Raw genomic sequence first — 11661 nt, forward strand, 5'->3', positions numbered from 1 at the left:
ATCAGTCGTTCTGGACTCTGAACCTCGAGGTCCTGGAGCCAGCCTTAAGCTAGGCCAGCGGAGGCCTGAGTTCGGGAGCTCATGAGCTCCCCCAGACTCCCTCTCTTGGGCAGGACTCAGTTTCTTCTTAGATGGGGGTGGGGGGGGCGGGAAATAAGACAGCAGGTAGCCTGGGACCCCGGAGCACCTGATGGGTCCTAACTACTGCTTTCTTCTACTGCAGGTGCCCAGGTCCCTGAATCCTGCCCTCCGCTCTGAGTCCCTCCAAGCCCCAGTCAGGCTTTCGGGGCGCAGAAATGGCGGCCCACTTCTCAGGAAGCGAGGTCAAGTGCGTCAGCGTCGAGTGGGACTTCCTGCAGGGACTGCTGGTCAAAGCCCCGCCTGTGCCCTGGTGAGCAAGAGCCACCTAGCCCTGAAGCCCCTCCCAATACTGGCAGAATTCTCACCCAGGGCTCTATCCCCGCCCCCGCAGAGGTGCGATTCTCACTCAGGATTCTGTTGCCTCCCATTAGGAATGGTTCACACCGAGTTCTGTCCCCACCCATTCAGCGTTCTGACCCCACCCACTAGACAATGAAATTCTTATTTAGGACTCCCTCTCGGCCCACTGAGAATGTTTACCCACTTCTGTCCCCGCCCCCTAAAAGGAGGGATTCTCACTCAGGGTTATGTCCCCTCCCATTTGGAATTCTCACCCTGAATTCTGGTTCCCAGTCAATGTCTCCTTCCCAGAGAGGCCCACTTCTCTTGCCTGAATGAGGTGGGGGGCGGGGGGAGGGCCCGTAATGATCCTTCACCCACTCCTGAAGCCTGCAGGCCTTGAGGAAGGAGAAGTCCCGGAATGCGGCCCGCTCCCGCCGGGGCAAAGAAAACTTCGAATTTTATGAGCTGGCGAAGACGCTGCCCCTGCCCAGCGCCATCACGAGCCAGCTGGACAAGGCGTCCATTGTGAGGCTTAGCATCACCTACCTCCGCCTGCGGGATTTCGCTTCCCTCGGGGACCCTCCCTGGAGTCCCCCCAGAGCCGACCCGCCGCCAGCGCCAGGTAACACTCGGGGTACTTTGGGGTCCCAGGATCTGAACCCCCAGAGTCACAAGGAGGAGCAAGTATCTGTGCAAAGCTCTGGCAAGAAGAGAGGAAGCACCCCAGGGTTCCTGTGCCCTACCCCGACAGGTGGGGAAGGAGATCTTGGTGTCCCTGAGCCCAAAGACAAAGGGAACCCTAGGGTCTCTGGGCCCAGCCCTGAGAGGGTAGCAGAGAGACCTTGATGGCCCTACGCCTAGCCCTGACAGCCTGGTGTCCCTCTGCCCGGCCTCTACCTGTGAGAGAGACCCAGGTGTCCCTGAGCCCAGTCCTGACAGAGGTACGTAAGGTAGCCAAGTGCCTGAGCCTCCTGTCTCACAGAAGGGAACCCATTATCTGAGTCCAACCATGACAGGAGGCCAGAGGCCAGATCCCGGGTGCTTCTGCTCCCAGGCCTGCCAGGTCTGAAGGACCCAAGAGCTTGAGGCTCCAGAATCACAGAAAGGACCCATTTCCTGCATTTTCAGCCCTGTCAGGATTACCTAAGGAATCTGGCGCCCTAGTGCCCAACTCTGGCAGTGGGACAAACGGGACCCAGAAGTTTCTGTTCCCCATTCACCCTGGGAGTGGTGCTCGGAACCGGCCGGCCTATGTGGCTCCATCTGGCGCGGGGGCCGAGGCATCTGGCAGGGGCAGAAACCCTTCCCGCGGTCCCAGGCGTCTGAGTCCCAGCCTGGCTGAGCCCCGGGTTCCCACACCACCGAGTAGAGGGGAGGGGAGGGGGTGGTGGGGGGCCAAGAAAATAGCATTGATTAGGCCCGCGATAAATCGCCATTTAAATAATGCGGCTTCCAAGGCTGTAATTACGCAAATTAACCAGCGCCTAGAGAATCCGGCATTACCGCGAACACTGATTACAGTCATTACCCACCCGGGAATTAGCCGCCGCCGAGCGTGCGCTTGGAAATCCGGATAAACATCTGCCTATTGTCTCCCGGAGCCGGGGGAGGGGGGCGCGGGCGAGGGAGGGGCGCCTCAGCTCTTTTTCTGGCTTCACCCCACCCTTATCCTCCCCCCCCTCCCACCCCTAAGTTCAAGAGGACCCAGGAGTACTGGCTTCTTGATAGAAGGAATGGATTCCCATGTTCTCAGCCTCCAACCCCTTCATAGGCTCAGAGCGACCTTCTAGAGACATTATTCAGTTCAAGATTCCCGTTCCACAGAGAGAGAAACTGAGTCCCAGAGTTGAAAAGGAACTTGTCCAACATCACAAAGAAAGTCAGGGACAGGCCCCTGATGTTCCAACTCCAAGCTCTCTCTTCACCATCCTCATTTTTGGGGGGAAACAGTCAATGGGGTCCTCCCACCCTCGCTCCCCTCCACCTTCACCCGTACAATTCAGAAAAATGAGGCAAAGTAAGCAGGGACAAGCCCAGGACTGGGAGTCAGGATGCCGGAGTTAGAGTCCCAGATATGCTCCATCTCCTCTGAGCCTCAGTTTCCTCCTTTGTAAACTGGGGAGGAAGGTTGGACTCCACCGCTAACGTTCATTCTGACTCTGAGACAGGCTTGTCCTTCGAGGGTTCCTCCGCCCTCAAAGGATCTCTAAGCGAGTTAATTGCCACTCAGAGATTAAGGAGGAAGGGTGGGAGTTTCTCCTGGGAAGTGAGGGTGAGGCTGAGAGAGAGAGAGAGAGAGAGAGAGAGAGAGAGAGAGAGAGAGAGAGGGAGAGAGAGAGAGAAGCTGCAGGATAAACTGCGAATCTAGAAGAACCCAAGACCCGAATAATCCAGGCAGAAAGGTAAAGGATAAAATGAGCGACCTCTCGGCTCTGGGACCACAGGGAATCCAGCGAGAGAGCTGGCTTCAAAGAAGTCTCACTGTACCGGTGTTCACCCCACCCGACCCCCTGCTCTCCAGGAGGCCAATGCGAGTTAATATGCCTGCAATTAGCCTCGTTGGTGCAACAGGCACCCGGGAAAGGGGAGAAGGGGGAGAGAGTGAGCCGGAGAATGCCAAGCCCTGCCCTCTGCTTCTTGTCCTGCGCCTCTTTCCCACTCTCTACCCTTCATCCATCTCCCTTTTCTCTGTCTTTCACTCTCTCCCTTCTCTGTACCTCAGTGTCCCCATCTCTGTCCCAGTCTCCCCCTCTATTTCTCACTGTCCCCCACTCTGCCCTTTACCCTTTTCCCTGCAGTTCTCACCCTTATTCCTCAGTTTCCCATGTCTCTTATTCTCTTTTCCCCCGTCAATTTCTCCCATTCTATCTCTCAGCCATCCCCACTTCGTTCCAGTCTCCCCTCTGCCCATTAGTGTCCCTCCTCTGTATTGTCAGATTTTCTTTCCCTCCCTGTCTCCCCTCTCCATACTTTAGCCACCCCCCAGCTGTCTCCACCTTGTCTGTTTTCCCTTCTTTGTACCTCAGATTCCTCTGTCCCTCAATTACAAACCCTCCCTGCCTCTCCTCATTTCATTCTTCAATCCCGGCCCCCCATCCCTCAGCCTCCCATTTTCTCTGTTGCATTCTCTCTATAGCTGTCTTTGCTCTATCCTTCAGTCTCTTTTCTCTCTGTAGCTTATTCCTCCCCTTCTTCTCTGTCCCTCAGTCTCTCCTTCTTTCTATTTCCCCCTCTCTGGCTCCCCTCTGTCCTTGGGTCTTCTCTCTGTACATCATTCCTCTCTCTCTTCTCTGTCCCTCAGCCCCCTTCTCCCTATCCCTCTGTTTCCTTCCCTTTCCCTGACCTAAAGTATCTGATGGAGGGAAGGGCGGGGGAGAGACTGGGCAGTACATTGTCATACAGGATTAAACCCTGGTCTGAGAGTCAGCTGACCTGGGCTCTGGTTTTGACCTGATTCCTTGTGTGACCTTGGCCAAGTCTCTCCCCTTTTGAGCCTCAGTTCCCTAATCCATAAGATCTAGTTAGGATGATCTGTAAGATGGCTTTTAGCTCCAAAAAAGAGTGGGGAGGGTCCTGTGTCTGAAACAGAGTCACCACAGTTGGGAGACAGGGAGAGAGAAGAAAATGACAAGCTTCCTCCTTCCCATTGCAATCTAGACACGTTTCTCTGACTTCTGGGTCAGGTCACTGTCCTTCCTCCAACCCTGCAGTCTCTGAAGAGGGGAGGGGGAGGATAGGTGCAGGGAGAAGCTAAAAATGCTTTGAGATCTTCAGAGCTGGCTGCCATCTCCACCCCCACCCCTCCTTAGTTGGGGGTGGGGCCAACAAACGTCCTTCCAACCCCATGTCCTTATAGCTTGTAGGACCCAAGCATCCCAGTGCCCCTATCTCAGTTCCCCTAGTTCTCTGTTCCCCAAAGCAGGGGAACTCTGGTATCTAAGTACCCCCCTTCTACGGGAAGTGGGGAAAGCTGAGCCTCCTTAAAGATGCAGCTCCCATCCCCAGGCCGGCTGTGGTGGAGACAAGCCAGAGAGAACGAGAGGAATACCAAGTGTGCCCTGTACTGCTGGGAGGGAGCTGGGTTCCAGACGCTGGGGCGACTTCTGCCTTGTCCTAATCACCCTACTCAAGCACAGAGGCAGGGGCGGTGTCTGATTGTCTTCAGATACCCTCCCTGCCCTTCCTGACCTTATTTGGACCTCCTGGCTCAGGTAGAATGGGCGGGATTGGAGGGGCAGGGATGGGGAGAGGGAAAGCTTAAGCCCCCTGGATGCCTTGGTCCTTGATGAAAATGACTCCATTAGATCAGAGGCAGTCTGGTGAGGGGGAGAGAGCTCTGTATTTAGGGTCACGGTTGCTGGCTGGCAGCCTCAGTTTTACCACAATCGTACCAGCCTGTATGACCTTGGGCTAGCTTATCAACTTCTCCAATTTCCTCTTCTATAAAATGACTAGATGATCTCAAAGGTGTCTTCCAGCTATAATCTTAGAGTCCTATTCTCTCTGGAGAGGGTTTTCATTACCTGCAGCACCCCAAGTCTATTCACCCACACAGCTAGCTGTCCAGGGTGTATTCAACCTATACCTAATCTGGCTAGACCTGAGATCTTCAACCTGAGGGAAGTGGGGTTAGGGTGTTGAAAATAGTGAGCTGATGTAGAGGTGGAGACAAATGGAAGGAGAGGGTGGGAGGGAGGATCTTTTTTGTGGGGGGGAGGGAGGATCTTGAAGAGAGATAATCAAATGTTTGGAAGAGACTGGCTTAAGTTGGGGAGGGGATGGTAGGAGTGAGGGGCAAAGGGAGTAAATGGAAAGGAACGGGAAGCAAAAAAATATTCAGGGAGGGGGATTGAGTAGTGAGGGGGAAGGTTATGGGAAAATATATCATAACTGGAGACAGCTATGTGGCACAAGTAGTTAGAGTGCTGGGTCTGGAGTCGAGAAGACCTGAGCTCAAAGCTGGCCTCAGACACTTGCTAGCTGTGTGACCCTGGGAAGTCGCTTAATCTCTCAGCCTTAGTTTCGTCATCTATAAAATGTAGATGGCAGCTAGGTGGCGTAGTGGGTAGAATGCCAGGCCTTGGAATCAGAAAGATTCGTCTTCCTGAGTTCAAATCCAGTCTCAAACACTTACTAGCTGGGTGACCCTGGGCAAGTCACTTCACTCTGTTGGCCTCAGTTTCCTCATCTGTCAAGTGAGCTGAAGGAGATGGCAAACCACCCCAGTATCTCTACCAAGAAAACCGTAAATGGGGTCAGGGAGAGTCAGACACCACCGAAATGAGTGAACAACAAAAGGGAGATAGCACCTACCTACCAGGGTTGTTGTGAGAATCAAATGAGATAACATTTGTAAAACGCTTTGCAAATCTTAAACTGATATGAGTGAAAGCTGTTATTGTTGTTAAATATGGAAATAGAATAAGAACCAACATGTATCCATATAGCACTTTAAGGTGCACAGAGAACCTTATACAGTATCTCCATTCATCCCCAACATTTCCTGGGAAGTAGGTACCATTATTATCTGCATTTTGTAGTAGAAGAAAGTGAGACTCAGGGAATGAGCAATTCTCTGAAGCAGGTTACACAGCTAGTAAGTGTGGAGGTGTTGGAGCTGGTGCTATTCCTGTTTCCGAAGTCCACCACTTTATCCACTCTCTGGAAGGGGTGGGGTGAGGATCTGGGGGGAAGGGAAGTGAGAGGAATGGGAGAGATAAGGAAGCTAGTCAGGGAGGGAGGAAGAGGGCTAAGGTGAGGAAGAAGAGTCAAATAAGATGTGAGATGTGGGGAGACAGCGGAGGGGATGGACAGCAGCTGAGGCAAGTGGGGAGAGTCAGACAAGGGATAGAGACTGGAGTTCTGGAGATGAGATGGGGAATGGGCAGAAATGAGTAGGCAGAAAGCTATGGGTGTGTCTGGGAATTGCATAGGCAAGGAGAGAGGAGCAGGGGCCTGAGGGTGGATGTGGAACTCTAGGAGGAATCAGAATGTCAGTTTTTGGAAACAGGGAAGTGGGGTGTTTGGGGAAGAAGAGATGAATTGGGAAGTGAGGACAGGTGCAGGAACAGGAGTGATGGGGGCAGTAGAACTGTAAGGAGGGAAAATAATGGTGGGACAGGCCTTAGGGGACCCAATAAAGAAGGTAAGGAGCCTGGGGAGGAGCAGGGAGAGGTGCTAGTCAGGGACAGAGGGAAGAATAAGGACTGCTGAAGGGAGAGTGAGTAAGGGATCTAAGGGGAATGGGATGAGGTGGGAATGAGGAGTGGGCTGGAGATAAAAGTGTGTGGGAGTGAATTGGGATGGGAGGAGGCTGAATTGGGGAGAGAAAAAAGAAGGGGAAGAGTGATATGGGGAGACAGAAAAGAGGGATAAATTGAGCAGTGAGGAATGAGACCTGAACACCTCCCAGGAGGTGTTCTCTCCCTGCCCAGTGCCTGGGAGAAGAGCAGAGGTCTGGGACTGGGAGTGGAGAATTGTTTTGGGGGGAAGGGGAGGCACCTGATCCTCCTTCTCCCTCCTCCACCCAGCTCCCTGCCAGCAGCTTTCTAATTCCCCCATTAAACGTTTTTAATTATAGGCGGGCTCTGTCTGACCCGAGGGGTTATTTGCAGCAAGGAAAAATGAGAGAATTAAGGGAAATGACAGAGAAAATTGCGACAATTATCGGGGAAGGCATTGTTTCCCCTGTCTGTCAGGGGGAGCTGTTTGTGAGCTTGGGAGCTTGGTCCCCCCCCACCCCCCTCCATAGGCATTGTTTGCTGCCGGCTGCACCCAGGCTGGGAGCCCGGGGAGGGAGTTGGCCACCAGTGGGGGAATGTTAGTGCCTTGGGAGAAGGAGGATTGGAGGTGTGGGGGCAGAACACACCCAGGTCCCGTTGGAGTCAGAAAAATCTCGAGTGGAAGGGATGCCTGGGTCCAGATCTAGGTTGGAGATGGGGAGGACTAAAAAAAAAAAAAAAAAAAATTGTTGGGTCCTTTCCAGATATTAGATTTTTGGGAGCAGGGGAACAGGCTGCTTTGGTCCTATGTTCAGTGTTAGAAAAGACTTGATGTCTGCTGAAAGATTACAGCCAACAGAAATTTAGAGCTCATTTCATCCCTCTCCCAGGATGGTGAGGAGGATACTGCTCCAGTCCTCCCCCCCTCCCAGGTTTGGGGAAAGAGGGTTCTGCCCCTGGGAGATCCCTAAGGCTCTGCTGCCTCTCCTAGGGTCTTCTTATTGCTGCCCTGCTTGGACCCTTCTCCTGCTAGGGTAGCCGGGAGGTAGTGGGTTCATGGAAGGTTTTCTCCGGATGAGTGTTTCTGCATCAGCTGGGACTGGGTACTGGGCTCTGGTCCCTGACCTTGGTCCTGAAAGCCGCAGCCCAAAGAAATAGACTGAAGCAGCCGCGTGTGTGTGTGGCTGCTTCCACGTCTGTGGAATTCACGGACCACTTCTCTGAAAGTGAAATTAATTAATCCTGTTCTTTTGGAGAGTAGGGTGAGGGAATCTGTGTGATGAATTACCTAATCTCTGTGTGTTTGGGCGTGGCTGGGTATTTTGAGTGTGTTGAATTGATGCCTTGCCTGACTCTGTATGAGTGACATAAGATCAAAGAATAATAGATAATTTATAGGCAAGGAAATCTCAGACCCAGAGAGGTTTGCTTAATGTTGAGGGTGAAAAGATGAATCGAGATTCCAACTCAGGTCTTGTGATTCCAAGTTGAGAACTCTTTCCATTGCTTCCCAGGTCTGTGAGTAACTGTGGTGTGTATGGTGTGTGTGTGTGTCTGTCTGCCTTTTCTAGACTAGCTGACCTCCTCCTTACCCAAATCACAGCAGAGCCCCTGAAAGGGGCACTGGCTTCAGAAGGAGGTCCTCCCAAGTCTATTCTCATTTCCTCTTTCTGGAGGCAAAAGACAAGTGGGGCATTGTTTTCAGGGAGCACAATGAAATAGGATTTAGGGCTAGGGAAAAAGAAAACTTTACCGATCATCTAATCCAAGACTTTGCTTCAATTATGAGAGATCTGAGACTCAATCAGGGGGGTGCAGTGATTTTGACTATGGTCACAGATAATAGCAGAGACAGGATTTGAACTGAGGGCATAGGATCGTGGGATTTTAAACTAAATAGCATCTTAGGTTTTGTCTGGACCAATCTCCTCATCTTTAGCTGAGGAAACTGAGACTCAGAAAAGCCATGTGATTTGCCCAAGGGCACACGGTGGGGAGAGGCAGCCAGATACACAAATGGATATATAAACTGCAGGCCTCAACCCTACCCTCTTTCTTCAGTCTCTGGTGCCCCTGGACGGAGAGAGACCTCTGCCCTATTTGCTGACCTCTTTGAACAGCATTTGGGAGGCCACATTCTTCAGGTGAGGTCCCAGAAGCCCCCTTCCTTCCCTGCCAGGAACCCTTAAGCTTTCCCTCTCCCCATCTCCCAAAATCCAGGATGAGAGAAGCCAGACACCTGAGTTTCCTGTTCCTCCTTCATTCCACTTCCACCCCTTTCCACTCCCCCTACCAGCAGAGCCCTCAGGGACAAACTAGCTCTCTGTCACCACCTGGTATCGACAAAGGCATACCTGGGGTGCTTCTCCTACCTCCAAGACTCCTTGGAGGAGCTGAGGAGCTGGTGTGCCCCAGGTCCCTGGGTCCCTAGCTCACCTCTCCAGGTCTCTCCCCAACACCCCAGTCGCTGGACGGGTTCGTGTTCGCCTTGAACCAGGAGGGCAAGTTTCTCTACATCTCAGAGACAGTTTCCATCTATCTGGGCCTCTCTCAGGTAAGCATGGGAGGTAGAGGCCCTGGGCATTCAGGCTCTAGACCTTACCTCTGCATTTCCTCTGCCTTCTACCAATGGGAACTCATGATTCCAGGGCTAATCCCTTTCTCCTGGCCTCCCCTTCCTCTTCTGTCTGGATCCAGGCTTTGGGGACCTCAGTCCCTTCTCCCTACATTTAAGACTTAGATGTTAAGAGCTCCCAGACTCTTCCTCTAGCCTTCTTCCCTCCAAGCATACAAGCCTTTCTGACCTATGCCTCCTGCCAGGCCCCTGCCCTATATTCTCTCCCTTCAGTGAAGACCCAAGTGTCCAGGTGTTGAGGTTAGAATTGGGAGAGCTGGTGCAGGTGTGAAAGAATTCACTTAGACCTTCTCTGTAACCATTGGGGGCTTTATTAACACAAAAGCATCGGGCTAGCCCTGGAAGGAGGAATAGCAACTTACAGAGGGATAGGGGCTTGTTTTATCTTACAAGATAAGGGGGAATTGTCATGACACAGGATGAAGAAGATGGATGACAGGATAGGGGACCCAGGAGAAGAAAGGGGAAACTTTATGACTCAGGATAAGGGAGACAAGGAATTTTTGTGGTCCAGGATAGGGGGGACGTTTTATGGTATCTCAAGATAAGGGGAAGAGACTCTAGGATGCCCTCAAACTCAGGAGGCCTCACGAGGTACTGGAAAAACAGTCCTTAATTTTTTTTTTAGCCTTTAGCTTTTAGGGCACTGTTTGTATCCACATCGCAGGGCCCCCAGATACTTTCCTTGACATCCCTACTATTGCTTTCCAGACCCTGTCCCTGACACCCTTCCTCCTCCACCCCCCCCACACACACTTATTCAGGTGTCATGAAGAACTTCAAAGTCCATTTTGAAGAAAGGAGGAGAGGAAAGATCAATCTATAACAGAAGGGACTCCTTCTGTGTCCACTTCCCCTTTCCTAAAAAAAAAAAAAATGAAACTCCCCAGGGATAGAGGTAATCTATTGAGGGAGGGGAGGGACACAGAGAAGGTAGGAGATTTGTTCTGAGCTGTCCCCACAGAAGGTGAATGGACAGTCCCACTCCTTCCCCTCTTTACCCAACAATAGAAAGAACTTCCCTTTTGCCGAGGCATTTCTCCCATTCCCTTGGGGTAGGGCAGAGGGCAAACAAGTGATTGCCCACTCTACCCCCATGGCCCACAGGTGGAGCTGACTGGCAGCAGCGTGTTTGACTACGTGCATCCAGGGGACCACTCCGAGGTGCTGGAGCAGCTTGGGCTGAGGGCTCCACCCCCTGGGCCTGGGGCACCACCTTTTGGCCCCTCCTCCTCCTCCTCTTCATCTTCTTCATCCTCAGCTTCCTCAATCTCGGAAGCCCCAGAGACTGGTAACTCCCCCGAGTTCTTCCCAGGGGAGGGTGGGGGTCCTGGCTTGAGTGTCTGGCTGCATTTCACTTTGTCATCTGGCATACTGATTTCAATAGGATTTTTTTTTGATTGAATCGTCTGGCCTAAGCCCCCATGGGGAAGCTGCTAGCTAGTTCAAGATGGCCTGGGTGGAGTGGGAGGGGAGTCATAAGAATGATCACAGGATCTAAAGCTGGAAGGGGCCATAGAGATGATGGAGCCCAATCCCCTCATTTTGCAGATGAGGAAACTGAAGCTCAGACAGAAAAAGGGACTGGCTCAAGGTCACCCAGCAGAGCCAGGATGGGAGCCCAGCTCCTCTGCCTTCACACCCAGCACTCTTTCCACTCCAAACCATTGTCCTTCCCTCTTGTAAAGCATCCCACCTCAGGTTAGCTTGGCTCTCTATTGAATTTTCTTCTATGCAGTCTGCTCATTAAGAGCTCCCATCTCCTTTAGCTTTTTGTGGTTAATGGCAGTCCTGGGACCACAGGTATTACCGTCATCCTCATTTTACAAATGAGGAGATTGAGTCCAAGAGGGCTCGAGTGACTTGTCCACAGTCACACAGGTAGTAAGAGTCAGAGCAGGATTTGAACTCAGGTCCATTAACTCCAAACCCAGCACACTTTTCACAGCATCATGGGCTATGATGATGGTATGTGGCTGTGGTTATGAATCACCAAGTAGCTTACCATATAGTTTATGCCTCACTGAGTTTGTGTTTGAGTAAGATTGCATTTGACTGTGTGTCTCTCCCAGTCTTTGGGTGAGTATGCGTGTGAGTGGGTGTGACTTTGTATATAAGAGACTATGTAAGAGGTTATGAGCTTGGATAGCTAAGTCTGGAGGGATGGAAGGACATGGGAATCCCAGGTGACTACAGTAGGGGTGGGGGAGGTCTGTGTTTAGTGTAAGAAGGACTGGGGAGGGAGGGTCACTGTCCAGAGACACCCTGACCCCCTTCCTATGCCCCTTTCTTTAGAGCTGGCCCCCCCCCTGGGAGGGAGGGTCACTGTCCAGAGGCACCTTGACCCCTTCCCCATACCCCTTTCTTTAGAGCTGGCCCCCC

The 11661-nt window shown here is 52.2% G+C and overlaps 1 protein-coding gene across 1 annotated transcript in view; it reads left to right on the forward strand.

The window, feature by feature from the left end:
- The first annotated feature begins 296 nt into the window (after nucleotides 1-296).
- LOC114030994 (neuronal PAS domain-containing protein 1-like) overlaps nucleotides 297-11661 on the forward strand; it is a 17683-nt gene continuing 6318 nt past the window's right edge. Inside the window, exons 1-6 of the mRNA XM_027845977.1 lie at nucleotides 297-391; nucleotides 810-1045; nucleotides 8706-8788; nucleotides 9109-9198; nucleotides 10387-10570; nucleotides 10831-10980. Of these exons, the coding sequence (XP_027701778.1) occupies nucleotides 297-391; nucleotides 810-1045; nucleotides 8706-8788; nucleotides 9109-9198; nucleotides 10387-10570; nucleotides 10831-10980 (838 nt within the window). The remainder of the gene's footprint in view (nucleotides 392-809; nucleotides 1046-8705; nucleotides 8789-9108; nucleotides 9199-10386; nucleotides 10571-10830; nucleotides 10981-11661) is intronic.

The sequence above is a fragment of the Vombatus ursinus genome, unplaced genomic scaffold, assembly GCF_900497805.2.
Source record: "Vombatus ursinus unplaced genomic scaffold, bare-nosed wombat genome assembly UNPS02015030.1, whole genome shotgun sequence".
NCBI classification, from domain to species: Eukaryota; Metazoa; Chordata; class Mammalia; order Diprotodontia; family Vombatidae; genus Vombatus; species Vombatus ursinus.